This window comes from Elaeis guineensis, chromosome 4 (genome assembly GCF_000442705.2).
Source record: "Elaeis guineensis isolate ETL-2024a chromosome 4, EG11, whole genome shotgun sequence".
NCBI classification, from domain to species: Eukaryota; Viridiplantae; Streptophyta; class Magnoliopsida; order Arecales; family Arecaceae; genus Elaeis; species Elaeis guineensis.
In genome coordinates, this window is record NC_025996.2 from 119,526,910 (window position 1) to 119,549,988 (window position 23,079).

The window sequence follows — 23,079 nt, forward strand, 5'->3', positions numbered from 1 at the left end:
TCAGATGGCAACAAGGACTAAACAAGGAGCAACAGCATCAGCCCCAACACCAGCAGCAACAACGTCAGCATCAGCATCAGCAACATCAACAGTAGCAGTAGTCCCACCAGTCCCACCAACAACACCAGCTCCAACTCAACAACCCCCTTAGAGACCTTAACATCATATTTTGTCCTACTTTCTTTGTTATGCAATGTTATTTGATTTTGGAGATGTTTAAGTGCACATACATGTATACATTCATTGTCTAGAGAGATACATGGCCGATACATAGTTTTTTGTTATTTATATAATAACACATGTACTGAGCTTTTTGACGGCCTGAGCATATGGAATAATATACAGTTTTATTTTGTTCAATAATTGAGACATATACAGAGCTTTATTTTATGTTGCTGCAAACATGTGGATTGATATATTTCTTTTGCCTACTTCTCAATTGAAAATATATTTGAAATGTGATTGATACATTTATACAACTGATGTATGTTTGTGTATGGTGAAAATGATAATTATTTAAATTGTACAACTGATTATATATATGGACTATAGGCAGAAATGATAATCGTGTAAATGTGTATGAATATGTACAGATATTATATGGATTGTTGGTAGTTGTTGTTCAATGCCTTAATGTGTATGGATGTTTGTATAGACTACCGATAGAAATGATGACTGTAGAATGTGTATGGATGCATACAAATGATTGTATGGACCCTAGATAGAAATGATGATCATGTGAATATGTTGAATATGTATAGGTGACTGTATAGATTGCTAGCAGTTGTTCAGTATCTTAATGTGTATGGTTGTGTATAGATATTTGTACAGACTATAGATAGAAATGATAATTGTACGAATGTGTATGGATATATACAAGTGATTGTATGGACTGTAGAAAGAAATGATATTTATGAATGTGTATGTTTTTCTTATTGCATAGATAAATTATTCACTATTATGATATTGTTGAAACATATTAGGATATTAAAGGACACATCAGGACATTTAAGGCACTAAACAGTAAATATACATATTCATTTCTTAATAAAAACTAGTTATATAAAGATCCCAAAAATTTTCACTGCATACATTAAGCCTCCGAAAGTTATGCTAAAGAATACTGAGGCCCTAAAAGTTTCAAAATATTATAGTTTCACCCTCTCCTGATAGCTATATCTATGGATTGAACTGTTTCACATCTTCATTCCCAACACTCTACTTCAGTGCCAATAGTGCACCAGCAAATATCCATGAAGCAAACAGATGCCATACCAAACACTTCTTTCGCCCTCTGTTGACATAAATCTTAGCCCCTAGGCTCTTATTTTTTTACATTAGTTTGTCCATAAGATCTCTTGTACGTGGTAACAATGAGGGATCATACCATTAAAAAAACACACATTCTCTTCTTCCTTCGTATATTAAGAACTTAAAGAAATGAGTAGGCTATGGGTGACCAAAAATCAAAAAGAAATGAGGAGACCTATTACCTCAAAAATAGAGCAGCAAAAGAATCTTTAGCCAGGATTAGTCAGTCTATGAGGCTTTCAGGGATGCCCTTAACCCACAGTCACAATACACTATGGAGTTTTGGCTGGAACATTGGGTGGAGACGTGACTGCTACTAGTCGAAGCCATTATGTTCAGGTTTTTCTCTCTTCCTTCGATCTATGTGCTCCTTTTTACCTTTTGTATGGTTCCTCTTTTTTTTAATCCGATCTATGCTCCTTTCCCCCATCTTCTTTACCACTTGTCTATAATGGATGGGGAATAGAGAGCACGGTCAAGAAAAAAAAAAGATGATGGTTACATGTATGCCATGTAACTCTTCTTTTTCTCTACTTCACTTCGTATCAAAACTAAAAAATTCTGAAAAAAAAATTATGTTATTTTATAAAATTTAACCTCTCAGATGACCTTTACATCATAATATAGTCTGACAAAGACTAATGGCTGCGGTTCTTTCCTATATTTATAAAGTTTTGGGGGCAGTTTGAAATCTTTTTTTTTTAGGGTTTAAGTGTAAAAGGATCAAATTTTAAGGGATGTCACCGTAATATTTTATAGCTCATATAACAAGTTAGTGTTGTTAATTTTCTCACTACTAAAAAAGTAGCTGACGGGACAAAAGGCAAGTGCCTTTTGATAATATTTTTTTTTATTTTTAAAAAAAATTATTTTATTTTTTAGTTTTAAAAATATAAATTATTTAGCATAGTTAATTATTTTTAAAAAAAATTAAAATGATGTGATAGTCCGGTCCATGATGGTGGTGGTAGAGATATTAAGGCCACAGTGATGATGGTGGTGGCAATAGCAATAGGAGAGCTAAAAATATAGTGTAGAAATGATAGTGAGGGTGAGGGGTGCCCGTTATAGCAATTGTGCTAGTGGCTGGGGTAGTATTATCAGTGGCGATAGTGAAATAATGATGGTGGTGATGACGGTGGTGATAATGATGGTGATGATGAACATAATGGCTATAATTGTGATAATAATGATGATGGTAGAAGTGACGATCGTAAGAAGAAGCAACAAAATAATGGTGGAAATGATAACACGATAATAATAGTTGCTATTGTGGTTGCAGAGATGGCAGCAACGACGACAACAATAGCAATGCTAGTGTTACTGGAGGTGTTATCAATAATGGTTGTAATTAAGATATGAAATTTTTTATTTTTAAAAATACAAAAATCAATAATATCTTATTTTAATTTTTTTTAAATAAAAAATAATTTTAAAAAATATATAAATATATATAAAAATACCAATAGATATTTTTTTCTTAATTTTTATAATTTTATTTTTAAAAAAAAATAAAAAATAAAAGTGATGTTAATGGTGCCCCCGATGTTTTGTTCAAAACAATAGGTTGTACTTCGGTCGAAATGATTGGTGTAAGATTTTGCAGGAAGCGAGGGAAAGAAACATGTGCGGTATTTAAAGTTCAAACAACCAATTCGTCTCCCACGTGAACCAGTTCCATGGATGATCACTGGGCCGGGAAATGTCATCCCTACACGATTAGACATTTACTGCCCATGTTCTTTGGGTTCCAAAATGCTGCTATCAAAACAAGTTTTATATTTCATGAAATGCAAAAACGTAACTTCTAACCTGGCACAACCCATGCAACCATCATTTCATCATGATGAGCCAAAGAAAATAATATTCTACAGCCAAAATAAGATCAACAAATTACTTCATCAATATTTACATGATTTAGATAGTCACGTAAACTGATTTCTAAAGCATCATTTTTCTTGCTATTCTACCCTAAAAAGAAAAAAAAAAAAAAAAAAAAAAAAAAAAAAAAAAAAACATCATTCTTTCTAACAAGCACCAGCCGTTTTAATCAATTCCATGACCTTTACATTGCTTGCAAAAATCCAAACTCATCCCCATCCACGTTCGCTGCATGCACGTATAATGCATTGGCTGCGAATGGCTATTTTATAGAGCACATCGTAGCTGATCAGATGAAGCCCGTATTCCGGTCACCTCCCCGGGTTGCGGTGAGCTTACCCCTTCGTCCACCTTTGCATTTTTTTTTTTTTTTTGGGTACAATTCGTCCACCTTTGCATGAAAATGGAAGTCCAAAAGCAAGTGGCAACAGCACCATGAACACGTAACAAAGTGATCCTCCCCCACCCCCACGTATAATTGCATCCGGCGAACTGATCAAAAGATCCATCAATTGCGCTACCCAAGGCACGGGACGTGGGTCTGAGAGAGAGGGGTCACGGGTGGGGCGATGAGAGTACGGAGGTGGTGCAGGCACCATAGGGGGGTGGCCGGCGGGAGAGGAGGATGGTCACATTATATACCATCAAAAGAGTCCCCACCACCCTCTCGAGTGCATGCAGAGAATAATAACACCACCCCCTCCCCCCATCATTATTATCGGGGTTGGGTCCATTTGATAGTAGAGGCTGAAGGCTTTGAAAGGGAATTTTCCTCTCATCCCACATACAAGGCCATCATTCCTCCCCTGATTCACAAAACTGTCCTCCGTACTATCCTTTGTCTTGTTGCCAATCGTCAGAAGGATGAAGTAGACGTGCTCTTCTTCATTTTGTTCAGCCAGGTTTGATCACGTCTCTTTAGTGAACAAGTGAGTTTAGGTGGTCCAGCCTTGATTGGGCCTATTGATTCAGTTCCATACAAGCTGGTCGGCCAACTTGATCAATATCAGCTGGCTAGCACCCGAGAACGACTGAAAAGAAAATTGTTATCGAGTTTGTTCAAATTGGTCACCACAAAAACCTTGATGGTTAGGTACTCTAGGGATGATCATGACATAATCAACCGAAGCCAAACCAAATAAATATTCTAAATAATTTAGTTTTTTCTTTCATAGCAATTGAAAAATTTCCAAAGAAAATAACAAGGTTCAGCTAGATAGACATATCATATGAGGAAAAATATGATTGCTAATAAATTATTCGACCATCATAGAAAGGATAGAACATGAACCTCACTAAGGTTCCTTTTGTATTTCTGTAAGATATCAAGAAATTTAGAGACCTGTTTGAAAAAGAAGATCTGTCACCATATTTTTCATAGAATGGCAATACTCTAGTGCCACTGTACCACTTTGTAGTACCAAAATTCCATTTGGAGCCAGCAATCTTGCATGGGCAGGGAAAGAATTCAGATTGGTCAAGGGGGATGTTCCTACCGTGCTACTCAAGTTGCTTTGGTAGTTGCCACGCGAGAGGCCAAAGGGAAATTGCTAGCTTGACAATTCATACGGACGTGTCTTTCACTATGAAAAATCTTTCTACGAGAAAAGTTCCCCATACATTTACGTAATTGGTGGTCTGGTGGTCCAGAAGGTGCTCTACGTACGGCATAAGAATTTCAATTCCCTGCCCATTATGAATTGATTTGAGAAGTGTTCAGGAATACTTCAAGAAAAAATCAACCGGCAACAGGGAGTCGTAGATTGATGATTCAAGGCATTCGACGGAAATATCAAAATCCATCACCAGTTGTGGAATGCCCTTCAACTCATTGTGAACCCTAATGTCAACCGCAGACTGTCACACTTATCAATAAGTCATGTTTTGATGCCTTCAATCAAACCAAGTCTTGAAGTCATTTCCAGCAGACCCCTAGGAAACTTCTAAAGGTCAGAGAAGACTATTTCTTGTAAAAAAAAATATTCCTTTTCATGTGACTACACCCACTTTGGGCCAAGGAAACGAGACCCAGAAGGAATGGACCACAGAATAGGTCCACATTGCCAGAGTTGGAGACTTTCTTGCCTGGCCAAGGCCCCATCCGCTGATCACAAAGCTTACAGACTGTATAACCAACTTTTAGATGGCAATACGGCTGGGAGAAGTGCAAAGAGTTCAGGTTAACCGCATGCAGAGAAACATCCAGAGATCATTTACCTCCCTCTAAAGTCATCAACATAATATGACTTAAGGTCGAAATCATTTGTCAGAACCATCATTTACATGGCTCCATATGGATGGCCGGCAGCACCAAGCGAAAATAATTAAGAAGCCGGGTTGGCAAAGAGGGACACAAAGCATCCAGTGCCATGATCTTTGTACCGTCTCTTAGGGTCATGCTTGTAGACAAACAGTTTTTCTTATTTGAATAGCTCGAGCATTAGATGCACAAGGATAAAATAGAAAAGGAAATAACACAAGTCAGGTTTTATCTGGTTTCAAATGGCAGTCCTGATGGAACAGACTTGAATTTTAGTACATGGATATGGCGTCGCTGAACATCAGAGGTGCCTTTCTCCCAGCTATGGAATCCCCACTTCCCTGTTGAACAGAAAAGGTGTCACAAATAAATCTATGAAGCATATAATGTGCAGAAAGATGGCATATTATCTCAGGTCTAAAAAAATCAACAATTCCAATTAACAAAAAAAAAAAAAAAAGACCTTGTTAAACTCATAAATAAAGGGAAATTTATCTTTTTACCCAAAATTATAACACATCACCAAGCAAAACATAACAAAGCATGGTGTGGGCTATCCATTTTATGAAGGGATGTCCCAGGGTGGGGCACGTGAAGCCAAACTAGAAAAGCACCTTTGTCTGTAATCTCTTTAAGTGAGTGACTTGGTGGAACCCACGAACTAAATACGTGAAAGAAAACCAGCAAATATCAAGAGATAAAAAGGGTGTGATTTCATTGTCCCATGTTTCTATTTTGGAGAGGTTGGAGTGGGGGGCACCGACCGGCATATTAAAAATGGTGTCCCAATTAGATCTGTTCACAATGGGCTGTCCGGCCTACTCGAAACCAAAGTCTTTTGGGCAAGCTTGGGCCAAAGGTTATAGCCCAGGCTGGGCCTAAAAAATATGTCCATTCAATAAACAAGCTGAGCTCAGGCTTGTGGATTGAAGTCCAGCTCGAGCTCGGCCAGCCTGAGTTTTTCTATTTCATTGTGTTGCTTGTATATGTTTGATGAATTTGTAGACTTAAGTGACAATTTAATTTTCTACTTTTGATGTATTTATAGAGTTCACTGATGATTGCTGTTGATATGTGAACTTACAGAAAAATAGAGATGTTGTAGGTTGATACTATTTAATTATTCATATTTAGCATTTTATTAAAATATTTTTAAAATTTTTTAAAATAATAATAATAATAAAAGATATGACCTCGTCCAAAGTTCAAGGAGTAGGCTTGGACCAAAAGGAAGGCTTGAAAGCTGGGTTGGGCTAGGCCAAGACTTAAATAAATTGTGTTCACCTTGGGACAAAGCCTAGCCGAAGCCTATCTTGGCCTGGCTAATAAATAGGTCTAGTCCCAATGCACGAGATTCTTACCACCAGGGCTTTTGGAAGGGTTGGATACATGCAACCTTATCCCCATCTGCAAAGAGACTATTTCCATGCTCGAACTTATGACAACCAGCTCACAATAAAGTAACCATCAAATTCCATTGACATACTATTTCAATAAAAACAAGATCATCAAGACTTGCAATAGCCACAATAAATGACAAAAACTTTAAGCATGAAATAAATGCACAAACCATAAGAAGATTATTGCCATCTTATCAGAGAATTGCTAAATATTTGAACATAGTTTTATATAAGAATCAATGGTACTCCTACATAGTTTCATATAAGAATCAATGGTACTCCACAAACATAATGAAAATTCAGACAACATGACATGGGATAATAGATCTATATAAGCTGGCTTACAATCATATATCTATCATCATATATATATGCAGGAATATCTGTCAACAATCAAAATGATCAGCTGGTTTTCTACAAGAATATTTTTTGTGGCAACATTAGAGGTACAAAATAAGCAAAAATAAAAATGAAAAAGTAACCACAACATAAGTTTATTTCATACACTAAAGATCTTCAAGTGGATAAACAGTGGCTTTGATGTCACTACATCAAGGCATCACTACTATCACCTCAATCATTAGATTATTATGAAAATTTGGTTGGCTCCATTGAGAATTCAAAACAAAGCTTAGCTATATTTCATCAATTGGATGGTTTTCCTTCTATCACTTCTATTTATGGAAGATTTAGCTACCTATCTGCATTCCTATTTAGAGATGACAAGCATGTCCTACTACTTTCACACTAAACTGGCATGTCAAGCATTGCCATTGGGGGTGGCAATTCGTATTCGCGTGTCATAATCGTGTCGACATGATTTCAACATGAACACGATACGATTAATAAACGTGTCAGGGTTCCCCAACATATACACGAATCTGTTCATTAAACATGTTACCTGTCTAACACGATTATTAAACATGTCGTGTCGGGTTAACAGGTTTACACAACACGTTTAACACGAATAACCTATTTTATATAAAATACATATTTTTAAAATGAGAGAGAGAGAGAGAGAGAGTTGAGTTTGGTGGCTGTGTACGGGAGCTGATATGTTTGTTTAGTTTTATTTTAGAATTTCTAATAAAAAGATAAAAATAACCATTGACTTTTAAAAAAATTACAAAATTACATATTTTTTCATATATAGGTTAAACATGTCATAAACGGATTCACAGGTTAACATGCAACATGACATGAAATTCTCCATGTCATAAAAGGATCGACATGATTTCGACACGAACCTATATTAATACAAAAATTTCATATCGTGTTGCGTGTCGTGTTTGCATGTCGTGTTGAAAATTGCCACCTCTAATTGCCATACAGACATGTTAACCAAATCTTAGCCAAACCTTAGTTACCAGAATCAAGGATGAGTGTGGTAAAAGATCCGCAAGGAAGCGGATATTTTAGAAACTCTTACAATACGAAAGCACTTGGGAAGCGGGTACAAGTTTGAAATTCTAAAAGCAATCCAAATCAAATGCATTACTCCTAGATATAAGATTGCAGCTACTAAGGGTGAAACAGTGCAGAAGAGAATTTTTTCATTAACCTAATAGGTTGTTTCCATAGGAAGCATCATCTGGATCTGGTTTGCCTCATAAATAGTAGGGGTTAGATTGTTTCAGCTCATTGATTAAATCACAGATCTTAAAAAAATAAATATTATTTTGAGGTATTTTATATTATAAAAGAAATAAAAATATTGAAAAATGAGGCAAGTGTAAAGCAGATAAATCAAGAAGAAGAAGCCATCAAACATAAATATAAGAAGCCTAGCTTCTACTATCATAAACCCATATATAGTATTGCGATGAGGCAAACATCATCTCCAACTACTGAAGATATCTATTACATACTACCACTCCAGTGATCTCAATTCACTTACCTTTCAGGTGGAATTTGTTTGTGAAAAAAAAAGTAAGGTTTAACCATTAGCTGCAAGAATGCAAACACAAGTCTTGTTTCCACAAACTCCAAAAAATCCTTTCCTTCAGTTTCTAAAAGCTAAATTCCCTGACACTGGCTTGCTAATCTTATATGCTCAAGGCTTAGTAGTGAAAAACAAGTAATTCTACAATCTATAGGAAAATCACAAAAGTTGAACCCTCCATATATGGGAATAAATATTATTGAAGTTAAATCTTATTATCCAAGGGATTCCATTGTCCATATTATGGATCTAGATCATATGATCCTATCGAATGCCAATCCAAGGATGACTTCCAGATCACTGAGGACCATTTAGTTAGGAGTCCAGAATCTAAGAGCAACATTCACTAGCAGAGTGCTGAAAAGGCCCATTCGTGATAATTCAATGCAAATTTATAAATTCCTACCCTGCCAAGCAATGAGATACCTGCTTTAACCATCTATTTTCATCCTCCACCCCCCCCCCCCCCCCCCCCCCCCGATAAATAAGAGATGTGGTACCTAATGGACCAACATACGAATGAGTGGAAGATATTTTTCCCTTAACCTCATCAAATGGACAAGCTTTCAGATAAATGTTCAGACAATTTAACTTAATGCATAATATGCAGCCAGAAAAGTTTTTTGTAAGAAATAGCATGCTCAAACTGCCCTGTTCCATTCTTATATGCATGAGTACTTTGCTTATCGAATTCCTCTCAATTATAAAAATGGGAAACAGTTACATTAAAATCTGACATACTTCTAGGTATATTGAGAATGTGTCACTACCCGGCATGAGCACTCATAGTGAAGTAATCATTTACAAAGACTATACTAGTAAACCTTAGAACTGAGAATGCATCTTAAGCATGGTCCTACTGCTAAACAAAGCATGGCATCGAAATTATCCAATTCATCTGATGATATCCAACAGAAACAACCAAGAAAACTTAAAATGTTTTATGATTGTCCTCATCTGCAAAAATTTCTAGAAGCCAATCAACTTCTTGTTTTTCTTCCTCTCTTTCTTTCCTCTGTTTTATGATTGTTCTTAACTTCTTATCCTCTTTTTCCATATAAAAATATCATATCAGTTTAATAATTGTACTTATAGAATAATGAGGTTAAAGTCTTTCTAAACTGAAATAAAGCATGAGGAAAAGTTAGGGAGTCAATTAGGCCAGATTCACAATCATTATTCCTATTAGGTTTGAGGAAGGAAATTGACAGCTATTGGAATTTGCACTGAATTTGGACCACCTTGGAAGGGTTTGGACTCTTCTTTAGGATTTCAGAATGTGCAGTTCTTTCATATTGAGGTTCTCGACATACCATGCCTTCTTCATGTAGAAAGTCTACCTAATAATCCCATTCTCTTTCTACATTTGTTTCTCTATCAAAGAGTCAATGACTTGCAAATTTCTATCTAAAAAGTTGAGTGCAATTCTGATCATCAAAAGAATTTGGAATGTTTCAAAATCCTATTCGACTATAATAGTTTTAAGGTGCCTTATTCTCATTCTTGTTGAGTGTCCTTAGAGTCGACAGTTCTGTTGGGTCATCTAGATAATCAATTTAAGTGTCACTCAGTATAGCACAACATGTACCATAGCACTACCTTACCCGCAAGTTGAACTAACACAATACTAGCTGAATACTAATACTTGGCATCTTATAGTGCCACTCCATGCAAATCATTGGCACAGAACTGCAATAGTATGTAACTATGTATCATGCCAGGGAGATGCCAAAATGTGGTACTTCAATCAGCCTAGATATCTCTTCACAAGGGGCCACATAGAGAACCCTAACTTTGACTGTTCTGTGAGTTCAGCAAGTTTAATGTCTTCTTTAGTTGTAATTAGTGGAGTGCTAGGATTAGGGTAGGAAGTTCATTAATAGAATATCTTGCTTACATCATATTAACTTGTTGATTTTAAAGTAATCGATGTTTACACATTCCACATCTCGACTTCATTAAATATTCAAAATAACTAATGACAACTCTCTAGGAATGCAGACATGATGACGAAGTGATGATAATGTAAAATATCCAAAGGAGCTTAGAAGCCAAATGAAGACTTATAAGAAACAACAATAGTTCTAGAAATTATACATACATATAATGCTAAAGAATATAAGGGAGAGTCTTAGAAGCCTTTTTCTTATGCCATGGACTAATATTGAGATCTCTTGAATATTACAGACTTGAATTTCTCTTAGGAATTCATCTAGTAGGTGAAGTTTCAGGTCTTTAAGATGATTATGGACGATGGTATGTCAGTTTTGCCCGCTTCTTGTTGTAAGGAGGATGGGATTTTTTACATGATGTGTTATTTCCATGCCTTGTCTTCTTGTAGACTTGGATATGGTATAAGAAGGGTGAGAGAAAAGAGGCAAGTGAGATTAAGGTGAAGGAAGGTGGATAGTGTGGAAAGTGGAACTTTGTTAGAGGGCTTAAAGCACAAGAAGAGGTCTAGCTGTGGATAAAGCATAGCAAAGATGGTGGGGGAGTAAAGTTTTAATAGAGTCATCAAAGCAAATGCATGGTATGGACCGAGGCTTAACAATACTGGCAAGCCAACAACCAAAAACATTGTGCCAAGGTGACAACCAACTGAAGATAGTTCAGGCAAAAAAAAAGCTAGGGTTGGGGAAAGTTAAAGAGTTAGTGGATTAGGACCAAGAGGACAAGTAGGCAAAAAAAAGACTCACAAAGAGCCGAAACATGACCATAATAAGAGAGAGTGGACAAATTAAAGAATCTGATTATTTTTACAACACTATAATGTCAAAATTATAGAGTAAAATATATCACTTTGAGCTTTTTTCTCTTCAAAGAATCCGAGTACTTTTACAATGGCCATGATTGACCTAATTATCCAGATATCTTTAACTCCATACATTTTTGAATTACATCAACTAGTGTAATCTATTACTGAAGTTGCTGGTCACACACCAAAATTTGTGCCTTTATGGGGCTCGTAGACTCTTTAGTTCGCATATTATTTGCTTAAGTTTAACTTGTGATGACTAAATACAGCTCCAATCAATCCACAAACATTAGTCTAGCAGATGCTAGAATGTCAATGTGCATCTGTGCAAATCAAACTTTGCTGAATTCAGAAAATGAGGAAAGAGTGATGGACACAGACTAAGATGTCACAATCATAAGCAATGAAAAACAATGGGGCCTCCTTTTGCGTAGAAAACTTAGTAAAACAAGGGACAGCCAATCCTGGGTAAAGTTGTGCAAGATAATTAGATAATCATGCATTAGCTGAGGATCTAGCCCTCGAGTGAAATCTATGGAAGTGAATGTTCATAGGTGATTCAGAAAACATAAAGTAAAGCTTCCTAATCATGGTTAGTAACAAAGACTAAACAGTCAACAAGATAATGCACGCCATGAATACATGTTAAAGTGTAGAGAGAGAGAGAGAGAGAGGGAAAAGAAAAGAGAAGTCAAGAAAAATACACCTTGATTTCCTTTAGAAAAATGAAGCTTGTATGCAAAATGGATTATGAACATAAAGAGACAGAGAGAGGGGGGGGGGGGGGGAGAGAAAGAGAGATATTGAATACATAAACAAATATGATTTGGAGCAAAGATCGTTGTACCGCCCCAAACCACCTAATTCAAAGCGTACATAACTGTACCAAGGGCAAACCGGCATGATTCCACCTCTCGATTTATAAAACCCAGCGTGGGAGGGGGAGAGGGAGAAGGTGAGAGAGGAAAAGAGAGAGAGTGAGAGATGGAGAGAGAGGGAGAGGGAGAGGCTGAGGGAGGGAGGGGGAGAGAGAGAGAGAGGGCTTGAAAGGCCTCATCTCCTCCTTAGGCCACAGGGGATCGTTTTGTTTAGAAACAAAATGAGGATGGAGCCCTAGATGTTTTTTGCAAATTCTTAAGTGAAGTCAGCAAACTTAGGAGTTTGCAAAAAAAAAGAAAAAGAAAGAAAAAAAGGTCTCCCCACTCTTGTTTCGTTTCGAAATAGGGGAGAACCCCTATGCCTTGCAGAGGAGATAAGGACTTTGGAGCCCTCTCTCTCTCTCTCTCTCTCTCTCTCTCTTCTCCTCTCTCTCCTTGTCCCTTTCCCCCTCCCTTGCCAACATTCCTTTTGTTGGTACAGCTGGAACGGAATAGCACGACATGGTACTGTACTATCGGGCAAGCGATATGGATCCCGATACTAGTATAGCCCACCTTGATTTGGAGATCAATAACTTAATACATAAAATTTTAGAAAAAAATTACATGTTTTATGTTTACACACACACACACACACACACAGAAAGGGAGCACTAAGAGGACCCCTCAGGGTGAGAGGGTCATGGTCCCTATAAGTTAGTAACTTTTCTTGCAATCTTGTCCCTTGTTTCTAAGAATCCATTCTAGCGAACATAAGCATCCCTTCTCCAAAACAAACATCTAGTGTGGGCCTTGCCACCCCCCTCACCTTCTAATCCTCTCCAAAATGAAGATATGACAGCATGTAAATTAACAAACCCATCAGAGTTAACAACTTTATCAACGCAACAATAGGAATGACTAAGAACATTCTTATTCTTAGCACCGATTGGCCAATTTCCACATGTAAAGATTAGGAGATTTGCCAAGTTGTGAGACATCATAGGTGGGCAAAATCCCCTTCACATGCTCTCTAAATACCCCTCTCAGCAACTTCTCTTAGTCCCACCAAAAACTCAAACAACATGCTGAATTCATCAAATATATGTTCTATGACATTCCTCACTTTTTGAATATAGGAAATAACCATAAAAGAACTCAACTATATTCCGGCATCAATACCATTTTGGATTCATTCAAAACTTATGCACTGATCCTTTTTATCATACAAACCCAGGAAACAAATCCTTTTAAATGCTTCCATTAGACAAAATTGCCTTCTTCATTCTTATGAAATCTATTTAAAGGAAGAAAATAAACTTAGAGGGTTCCAATAATTGATTGGCAAGCCTTGTTTTTGAAATGGACCTAAGATCTTTCCTTTCTTTTCTATCTTAACCATTTCCTTTATTGTATTATGTTAAAAAAAATATTTACTGATATTTTATGTTTTCTTTAGATCTAATTCCTGTCACACTTGATAATGAGTTTTTATATGATCATGGCTGCATGGATCATGACTGTGAAATATTTTTGATTTAATTTGTACCACTTAAAGATATAAACAGCATTTTCTTAACTTGTTTAGAATCTTTAGATATAAGGGATATCATTTACTTAACTAGGGAGATTTACTTAACAGCTATAATTTCCATCTTATAAAATATTGTTTGAATACCTAGAATGCTTAATTCTTTGTGCAAAACCTACCTAGGTTATAAGAATACTACAAATATGTAGTTCAATAGTTAGCACCTCTCTATACCGTACAGTTTTGCATTGAGCCAACACTTTTTGCACACATTAGTAGAGAATGATCCAAAAACATATCAACAGACAGTCAAAGATCCATGAAGATACATCAATTGAATCATAATTTCCTAGTCTTTGTTAAACAGCTTGACCTTGAAAAACTAAAATATATGAAACTATTTTCGATTATTGAGTATCATCTATAATGACTCATGAATATGCCATTGTTTTGATGACCCCCAAAAACGCATACAAATACAAATACAAATTTACGACTCTAAAACCTTAGCAACAAAAGCACAATTGTGATGAGTTTAGGTTTACAGAAAAGCAATCAGAATTTAGGCCACAATTAGACTGATAATCGACGATATTCATCACTCGGTTGTGCGTATCTTGGTAGTTTAGTTGACACCATCATGAGATAGAGTAAGGGCATCTGGTAACCAACAAGCAGAGTAAAAATGTCCCAATAAAGCCATGGTTTGCAATTGTACCTTCTTCACAGTCCTTAAGGCCTATAAATGTCAAGCATAATTGATAAAAATATGATGTATTTTATTTGAATAGTAAGAAACACAAAGCAAGGGTGGATTGATGTTTTTTTCCAAATACATGTAGTAATTAGGATGGTGATGGCACTACAATTAAGGAGGTGATGTTTTTTTTTTTTGATATTTACAAACACAGCCACTGACAACGATTACTTTGATTTTTCTTGATATCTCTAAGATTATCAAAGGCAGCCTCCCAGGTAGTACAGCTTCCCCAACACTTGAAACTTCCTTGAGCTTTAGAATGGACAGCTACCAAAGTACCAATTTTGACACCTCGGCAAGCACCTAGCTGCCTAGAGGCCACGTTTGCCACAAGCAATCACCTGAATTCATTCTCTCTTCAAGAAATAGGGTGATGATATTCCGAAGCTGGTTTAGATGTTTCAGGAGCAATAAAAAGGCATTTTTGTCCATTTCAACTATTATGCAATGTTTTTTTTCTTCTTTTTATGTTTTGCTTTTCTATGAGTCAAACTATATGTTAAACATTAAGTCTTTGACAAAAGACTTAAAAATTCCAAAAACAATGATGGAATGGGTGTGAACCAAAAATTATATGCTTTTAAGATCTCTTGCCTACACATCAAAATAGCACAAAAATGAATAACATAAATTGTAGTATGCTAAATACATAGTAGGGCAAATAGATTGAAGATCCACATCATTGATCATCTACACATCTTAAAACATGGTTAGATTTGAATTCATAGGTTTCAATGGTTAAATTAGAACAAAACATATCATGCTATTAAAACTGTTCATTTTTGCACCAATTTGATGCATAGTACGTTTCAATTTGGATGGTCAATCATTAGTTTTGAATAGTTAAATCTTTTGCCAAACATTCAACATTTTACTATGTAGTCCAACTCTCTCTCTCTCTCCAAAGGCAGGCAGACAAAGAAACAGATAGCTAGCAAGCTAGACAAGCAAGGTTGTCAAATGAACCTACCTGCTCAAGCCCCATTCAGGCAGGCATGCAGGCAGGTGAGCAGGCCAATCAACCACCATACAAACAAATAGATAGACAAATAGATAAACAAAAATACAGATAAGGTTGTCGAAAGAACTAATCTACTTGAGCTTGGCTCATGCTCAGCTTGGCTTAAGCGATTTTCAATTTGGATGATCTATCATTAGTTTTGAATAATTAAATCTTTTGCCAAAAATTTAACATTTTACTGCATACTGCAGCTCTCTCCAGATGCAGCAGACAAACAAACGGCCGGCAAGCAAAACAAACAGGGCTGTCAAATGAACCTAACTACTCAATCTCGATTCAGGCAGGCAAGTAGGTAGGTGGACAAATAGATAGACTAGCTAATTGACAAACCAGACAAACAGATAGATAGATAGATAGATAGATAGACATACAGGCAGACAAGGTCGTTCAATGAACTGAGCTACTTGAGCTTGGCTTATCTCAGCTTGGCTTAAGCGTGGTACATGCTCAATTCAAAACTAAAGGAGCATAGCTTGAACAACGGATCTAGGCACAAAATTAATTGAGTCGAGCCAGAAAGCAACCCAGCTTGATCAAGCTTGGCTAGACAAGCTCAAATCATATTATATATTATATTATAAACATACATTGACAATGAATAGTCAGATCTTAGGTCTAATGGTAACATGATTTGATTTTGGCTCACTAAGTTGGCTCAACCTCCTCTCTGTGCTTTCTTGTTTCGCCCAAGGCCACACCACACTGACTTCCTTCTTGCATGACTCTAAAAGGCCTGTACTTCTCTCTTCTTCCATGACAAGGCCACTAATGTTGCAGCCGTCTCCGGCTGGTAGTGACATCATTGGCTTCCACGACCTCCCCTTTCTTCCACTTGATCTCCTCTCTCTCTCTCTCTCCCTCCCCCCTCTAAAACCCTAACCTCCCACAAGCACCAATCAGCAACTCCATTGGCTTCCACAACCACTACTAGCTCCACCAAGCTCATCTCCCCTTTTCTTCTCTTTGATCTATCCTCTCGACCCTCCCCCTCTCTACTCTAAATTGTACTCCTCCAAGATCAGGCCAACACCACTGTTGCTGGTTTCTACCATGATCTGTGCTTCAGCTGCCTCTATAGCCTGATTTAAGATTGTCTGGCTAACCAATTAAGCTCATGTTCAGCTCAATTTGAAATTCAGTGGTGAAGTCAAAGGCTAGGATCATGAGGCACAATTTTACCATGATGATTCAAGCCCTCATCCAATTAGGTGCGTATTTGTTTAATATTTTATTCGAGTCATGGCTATTAAGTAATGTATATGTTAAGTTACTCGGCCACCTAGTTAGTCCTTTTGAGCCACTTGGCTATCAAGTTACCTGGCACACAAGTAACTTGGTCTCTGAGTTACCTTTTCTTTTTTTTTTATTGGTTGCTTGATCTTTAACTTAAGGTAGGCTATATATATGTATGATAAGGGAAATCTTTAGTTGTATTGTGAGAAAAAAGTTGTTTCTCTCCTCTCTCTCCTCTTTAGTGCCTTCTTGCCCCACCCTCTCTCTCTCTCTCTCTTCTCTTCTCTTTTTCCCTTTGTCTTCCTACCTTTCTTCATCCACTTGTCTCTCGTCTGTTACAATCTAAGCCATACCCTAGAATTAGATTATAGGTCAATATCAAGTCTTCTACTTTGACCCTAAAATCAAAGTTTTATGTCCCATCCCATTTCTGTGAGAAAACGAGATCGGGACGGGGTCGGGACTTCAAAATCCATCTATGCGGGGGGAGAAGAAGAAAGAGGAAGACAGAAAGAAAGATAAAGAAAGAAAAAAAGTGAAAAGAAAGAAAAAGAAAAAGAAAGGAAAGAAGAAAGAAAGGAAAGAGAAAGAATAAGAAAAAGGAAAAAAAGAAAGGGATAAGAAAATGAAACAAAAAGAGAAACGAAAGGAAAATAGAAGAAAAAGAAAGAAAAGAAGAAAGAAAAGAAAAAAAAAAGAAAGAAACGAAAGAAGAAGGGAGAAAAAAGGAAGATATCTATCGGGATGCATGATTGGGACAGCTGTCGGGAGGGGTTGGGACAGTAGGACGTCCCATTCCATAAAGATACTAAGACACTTCCGTCCCACGGGATTTAAAACCTTGCCTAAAACCCTAAAAAAGCTCTTTTTAACACAAAACAATATATAAACCTTAGGAGTAACCTAGAAAACTTCCTTGTTCCCTTCAATCGACTAGATTTTTCAGTTCTGCTCCATTTTCTGTGATATGCAGCAAGGCAACAAATTACTATTTGCCAATTTCACCCACCCCTTAGGCCCATCTACGCATAAGGAGGTCATCCCCTTAAGTTGTCCTACATCATTAACCTTGAATTAAGCTCAAAAATGTTGTAGCAAATCAAGCTTGATCTGTCTCAAAATTGATTAGAGACCGAGACCCACACTCAATCAAGCTCAGTGCATTTACATCCCTACAGAAAAACAAACAGATCATACAAATCCCTTGATGGTAGAGATCCCAAGAAAGCAAATAAAGATGATGTATCAATTTAGTTGCCAATCATCAATCCATCATTTTCTCCTCCCCTACCAATCTTGTGCCACTTTTATCTTTTTAAACCACAATATAGACCACCTTTCGCAGGGGAGAAGTGGATGACATGTAGCATCGAGATGATTCAAAACATGAAGACAAGTAAACTTGATCTTTGAGTGTTTTCTTTTTTAGCTTACATCCTAGCTTTCAGTCTTTGGGTTGAAGGCATGTGAGCTGTTCCTTTTTATTTAGTTGGGATGTTTTCCATGGGTTTGGGGAGCATTAGGGTGTACTTTGTTTTTAGCAGCAAGTCCCACTCTCTGAAACACCAACCTGCTATTTCTCGTACAGCTTAACGAGTTTGGTGGATTTCCATCATTTTGGTTCAAAATAAAGATTCATGTTCTGTAAATTCACCACATTGGTGTATAACCCACATTTTTAAAACATAGTGCCTTCCATCTAAATATGTTATTCTCACAAAAGTTCTTTGAATATATAGATAACCAAATGCATCTTAATCAAAATTATGACAACCACCAATCAACTAAAATGATCTCTCACATCAATCAATAGATTCTTTCCTCTATCATCAAAGGATCATGGTTGTCCTACTGTCACACTTTCAGGTTGAAGATCACTCTCTTCGTGCTGAGTTTTATGACATATTTGGTCTCATTAATGATTTTAACTATTTCCCTTCTATAAAGAAACTAACAAAGATACCATTAGAAAGTAAGCTACCAATATAGTTACAAAGTTGTGGTATTCGAGAATAACAGAAAATATCACAATCCCAATTTTTCTCCTGTTGGATCTCTTCTTCTTAGCGTGGAGACCTGGAAACAAACCTCAAACCACCAAAAGATGGGGCGGCAAGAGGTGGAAGCAAAAATAGGCAGGGCGGCAAGGATTGGAGGCGCCCAAGGTCTTGACACTAGGGCTTGATGGAAGCTAGGATTTTTAGGAGGTGGCAGCTAGGGTTTGCTGCTCCTCTTGGGCGGCATGCAAGGGGAGAGAGATGAGAGGAACAGAAAAAATCGAACCCATATATGTATGAGTACAAATTGGTCTAACCCAAGACCAAACCCAAACAACTCCCATGGCTAACCCACATGATTGAACTCACCCAAGTCCATGTACACCCATGACTTGCATGCTTTCATCCTCCTTAAACCCAAACCTAATCCAAAAATGAATTAGCCCCTCAAAGCCCATGACTCCTGGGCCTCAAAACCGTGAAGGCTGTCTGCCTCCACCTTAGGGTCCAAACTAGCCCTAGAACCTTTATGAGTGCTTCATGGACTTCAAACTTTGATCTTTTTGTTGACCATCAAAAGCTTAGGAGCACCACACCTAAGCCTACAACTCCACTTTGATGCCCCAAAATTGATGTAAAATCAAATCTATCCATCAGCCCCATCAGCACCACGCACCTATGAAAGCTATCCCTCGGAAGAGTCTTCGTAAGTGCATCAGCTGGATTCTCCTTCGTATGAACTTTGACCAGCTCCACCTCGCCTTCTTCCACTAGCTCTCTGATCCGATAGTATTTGATATCAATATGTTTGATCCTTGCATGATAGACAAAATTCTGGACCAACATCAGTGCACTCTGACTATCATAATGCATCCTGACAGCTCCCTATGCAAACCCATCTCCAACGCCAATCCCTTCAGCCACAATGCTTCCTTTGCTGCCTCTGTAATGCCAATGTACTCCATTTCAGTTGTAGATAATGCTGTGATGGGATGTAAGCAAGATCTCCAAGAAACTGGATCCCCATTCAAGCAGAACACAAATCCTGTCGTAGAATGCTTGATGTCTACATCTCCTTCAAAATCCACATCCACAAACCCAATCATCTGATCCTGAGCCTTCTTGAACATATTGGAGCATCCCTCAACATCATCTTGCTGCCCATAGCAAATGCTGACTCCAACTGTGCCCACTAAATACCTAAAGATATCCTTCAGTGTTCTCCAATGCTCCTTGTCAGGGTCTGCCATAAACCTGCTGATCTGACTCACTGCATGGGCAAGATCCGACCTACAATACACCATCGCATACATAAGGCTTCTCACACCAGAAACATATGGTATCCTCTCCAACTCTTTAGCCTCCATCTTGGCCTAGGGCGACAGACTTCGAAAGGCTGATATGACTGGCTAACAGTAATGCTGTCGGTTTTGCATCCTTCATGCCAAATCTCTCCAAAATCTTTCGAATATAATCCTCTTAAGATAAATGCAGCACTCTCCTTGTTCGGTCTCTGAGGATTTCCATGCCTAGGATCTTTCTTGCAAGACCTAAATCTTTCATCTCGAACTCTCGAGACAAGGTTGCCTTCAAATCCTACACTACACTTCTACTCTTGCATGCTATCAACATATCATCCACATACAATAGTAGATACAATCTAGACTCATCCTCAAGTATTTTAACATAGACACAAGGATCATACTCACATCTGGTCATACCAATGCTCCTCACATATGTGTCGAAATGCTTATACCACTGCCTTTGTGACTGCTTCAATCCGTAGAATGACTTCTGTAGCAGGCAGACCTTTCCTTCTAATCATGATTTTCTGAATCCTTTTGGCTACTCCATGTAGATCTTCTCCTCTAAATTCCCATGAAGGCTGTCTTAACATCCATTTGCTCCAATTCTAAATCCTGGACTGCTACCATACTTAATAGCATCCGAATTGAAGTATGTCTAACAACAGAAGAGAATACCTCATTGTAATTGATGCCCTCCTTCTGGGAATACCCCTTGGCCACCAACCTTGCTTTGAATCTGACTCTTTACTGCTCTGAAGGCCCTTCCTTGCGTTGGTAAACCCATCTTATGGGTTTCTTTCCACTCAGCAGCTGTACCAACCGTCAAGTCTAGTTCTTCTGGAGGGATTGCATTTCTTCTATCATTGCTTGGACCCACCCATCTCTGTCTTGACTTTCTACCACCTCCTCATAGGTATGAGGATCCCCATTCGCTGTCACCAATGCATAAGACATTGATTCCTCGAAGTCACATCTCTCCGATTGCCTCACGTTTTGCTTAGGCTTGTGCAGTGCAACCCCAATGTCTGTACTAGGTTCCTCCTTGTCCCTTTGAATCTCTCAGCCTCTATGATGTGTCTCAACCCCTTCCACACGTGGAGGCACCTCTGGAGGGTGCTCCACCTGAATATCAAATCTTTCCAGTGCACCTGCAAAAGGCAAAACAGAATATGATGTCAGCTGTCCAACTTTGTCCTGTTGGACCTCCAGCTGTGCTTGCTATTCCTCCATGCCTCCTTACCTCTTGAGGATTGAATTTTCATCGAAGACCACAACCCTACTGATGGTGGCCTTCTTTTTCAAGAGATCCCATAGTCGGTAGCCCTTAACTCCACGCGAATATCTTATGAACACCATCTTTCGTGATCTGGCATTCAACTTGCTCCGCTCACCAGCATCCAGTGCACATAAGCCGTGCACCCAAACATCCTGAGATAGCTCAGCTCCACCTTTCCAGACCATATCTCCTCTGGAATTCCGCCATCTAACTTGGTGTGAGGTGACCGATTCACTAAATAGCAAGTTGCATCGACTATGTCCATCCAGAATGACTTGAGAAGCCCTGCTTACAGTCTCATGCACCTTGCCTTCTCCATGAGGGTTCGGTTCATCCTCTCGGCCCACTCCATTTTGCTGAGGAGCTCTCCTTACTGAGAAGTGCCTTTTGATGTCGCATTCCTCACAAAAATCCATGAACTCATTGCTGGTAAATTCTCCGCCATTGTCTGACCGCAAACACTTCACACTGCAACCCCGTTCCTTCTCCACTTCAGCTTTCCAAATTTTAAATTTTGAGAAGACATTTAACTTTTTCCTCAAAAAATACTCCCATACCCTTCTTGAGAAGTCGTCTATCAGGATCAAGAAGTATTTCGACCCATACCTCACCAAAACTGGGATTGATCCCCACACATCAGTGTGCACTAGCTCCAGGGGACCTTCACTGCGGGCTGTGCTAATGGCAAATTTTATCCTGTGTTATTTGCTCATCTGGCATGGCTCACAAATCTCTGAAACACCGCCATCCAGATCTAGGATCGTCCTACTTTTGCTCAATACCTTCATACCTAGATCTCCTATATGGCCCAAGCGAAAATGCCACAACCAATATGCTTCTTGCTGATCCTGTACTGCAGCTACTATCTCAGATCCTCCAGTCACTATAGACCCTCCATCCTGTATAGGTTGTTCTCCAACCTCCTTCCTCTCATCACAACCATGGCTCCCTTAAAAATGTTCAGAACTCCACTCCCGACATGACTAATAAAGTTGTAGCCATTCTACTCTAGATAGTCCAGTGTCACTAGATTCTTTTTCAGCTTCGAGACGTACTTTACATTGGTAAGGATTCACACCTATTAAGAAAAATGCCCCAAGATTCAATCCACAATAAGCCCAGAACAAAATCCAGGACAACGAACGGAGTCTAACGAGCCCAAGAACAGCTCAAACGGAGTCCAAACGGAGAAATTATGCATGAAAGAACACCAGAGGATGGACTACATGGCGTACGGATGGCATACGGGGCCCACAAGGGGCCCAGGCCTGCAGGTGCACGGCCCAGCATGTGAATGCACGCGCACAGGGCAGGAGGCGGAACACGGAACGCGCGAGCACGTAGCTCATGAGCAATCTTCAAGCGGTCCACGCCCCATGTGTGGATCGGGCAGTGCATGGGAGGTATTATGGACCGAGCGACCGTTTCCCAAGGGTTTTGCATGGTCCACGATGGACCAGCACGATTTTTCTGACGTTTCTCATAGTCCAAGGCACTATTGCATGGACCGACGAGGTTTAGGACGTTGATCTGCACTGATTGCATGAT

The 23,079-nt window shown here is 38.4% G+C and overlaps 2 protein-coding genes across 2 annotated transcripts in view; both read right to left on the reverse strand.

Annotated features, from left to right (window-relative positions):
• LOC140857376 (secreted RxLR effector protein 161-like) lies at positions 1-20,315 on the reverse strand. Its single transcript, XM_073256164.1, has 2 exons — positions 19,844-20,315; positions 1-128 (listed from the first exon to the last, which is right to left on the reverse strand). Exons 1-2 carry the CDS (start codon positions 20,313-20,315, stop codon positions 1-3), a joined length of 600 nt encoding a protein of 199 aa, XP_073112265.1.
• Positions 5,593-23,079, reverse strand: part of LOC105042727 (NADH dehydrogenase [ubiquinone] 1 beta subcomplex subunit 7) — a 26,042-nt gene continuing 8,555 nt past the window's right edge. Inside the window, exon 2 of the mRNA XM_010920024.4 lies at positions 5,593-5,793. The gene's annotated coding sequence lies outside the window, so the exon portion shown is untranslated. The remainder of the gene's footprint in view (positions 5,794-23,079) is intronic.

What these genes read in the sequence shown, in the direction of transcription:
- LOC140857376 (XM_073256164.1), bottom strand. Translation starts at nt 20,315, where the DNA reads ATGGAGGCTAAAGAGTTGGAGAGGATACCATATGTTTCTGGTGTGAGA. An exon ending in GGGATTGGCGTTGGAGATGG is followed by an intron (nt 129 to 19,843) that starts GTTTGCATAGGG and finishes GTTGAGTTGGAG; the next exon opens with CTGGTGTTGTTGGTGGGACT.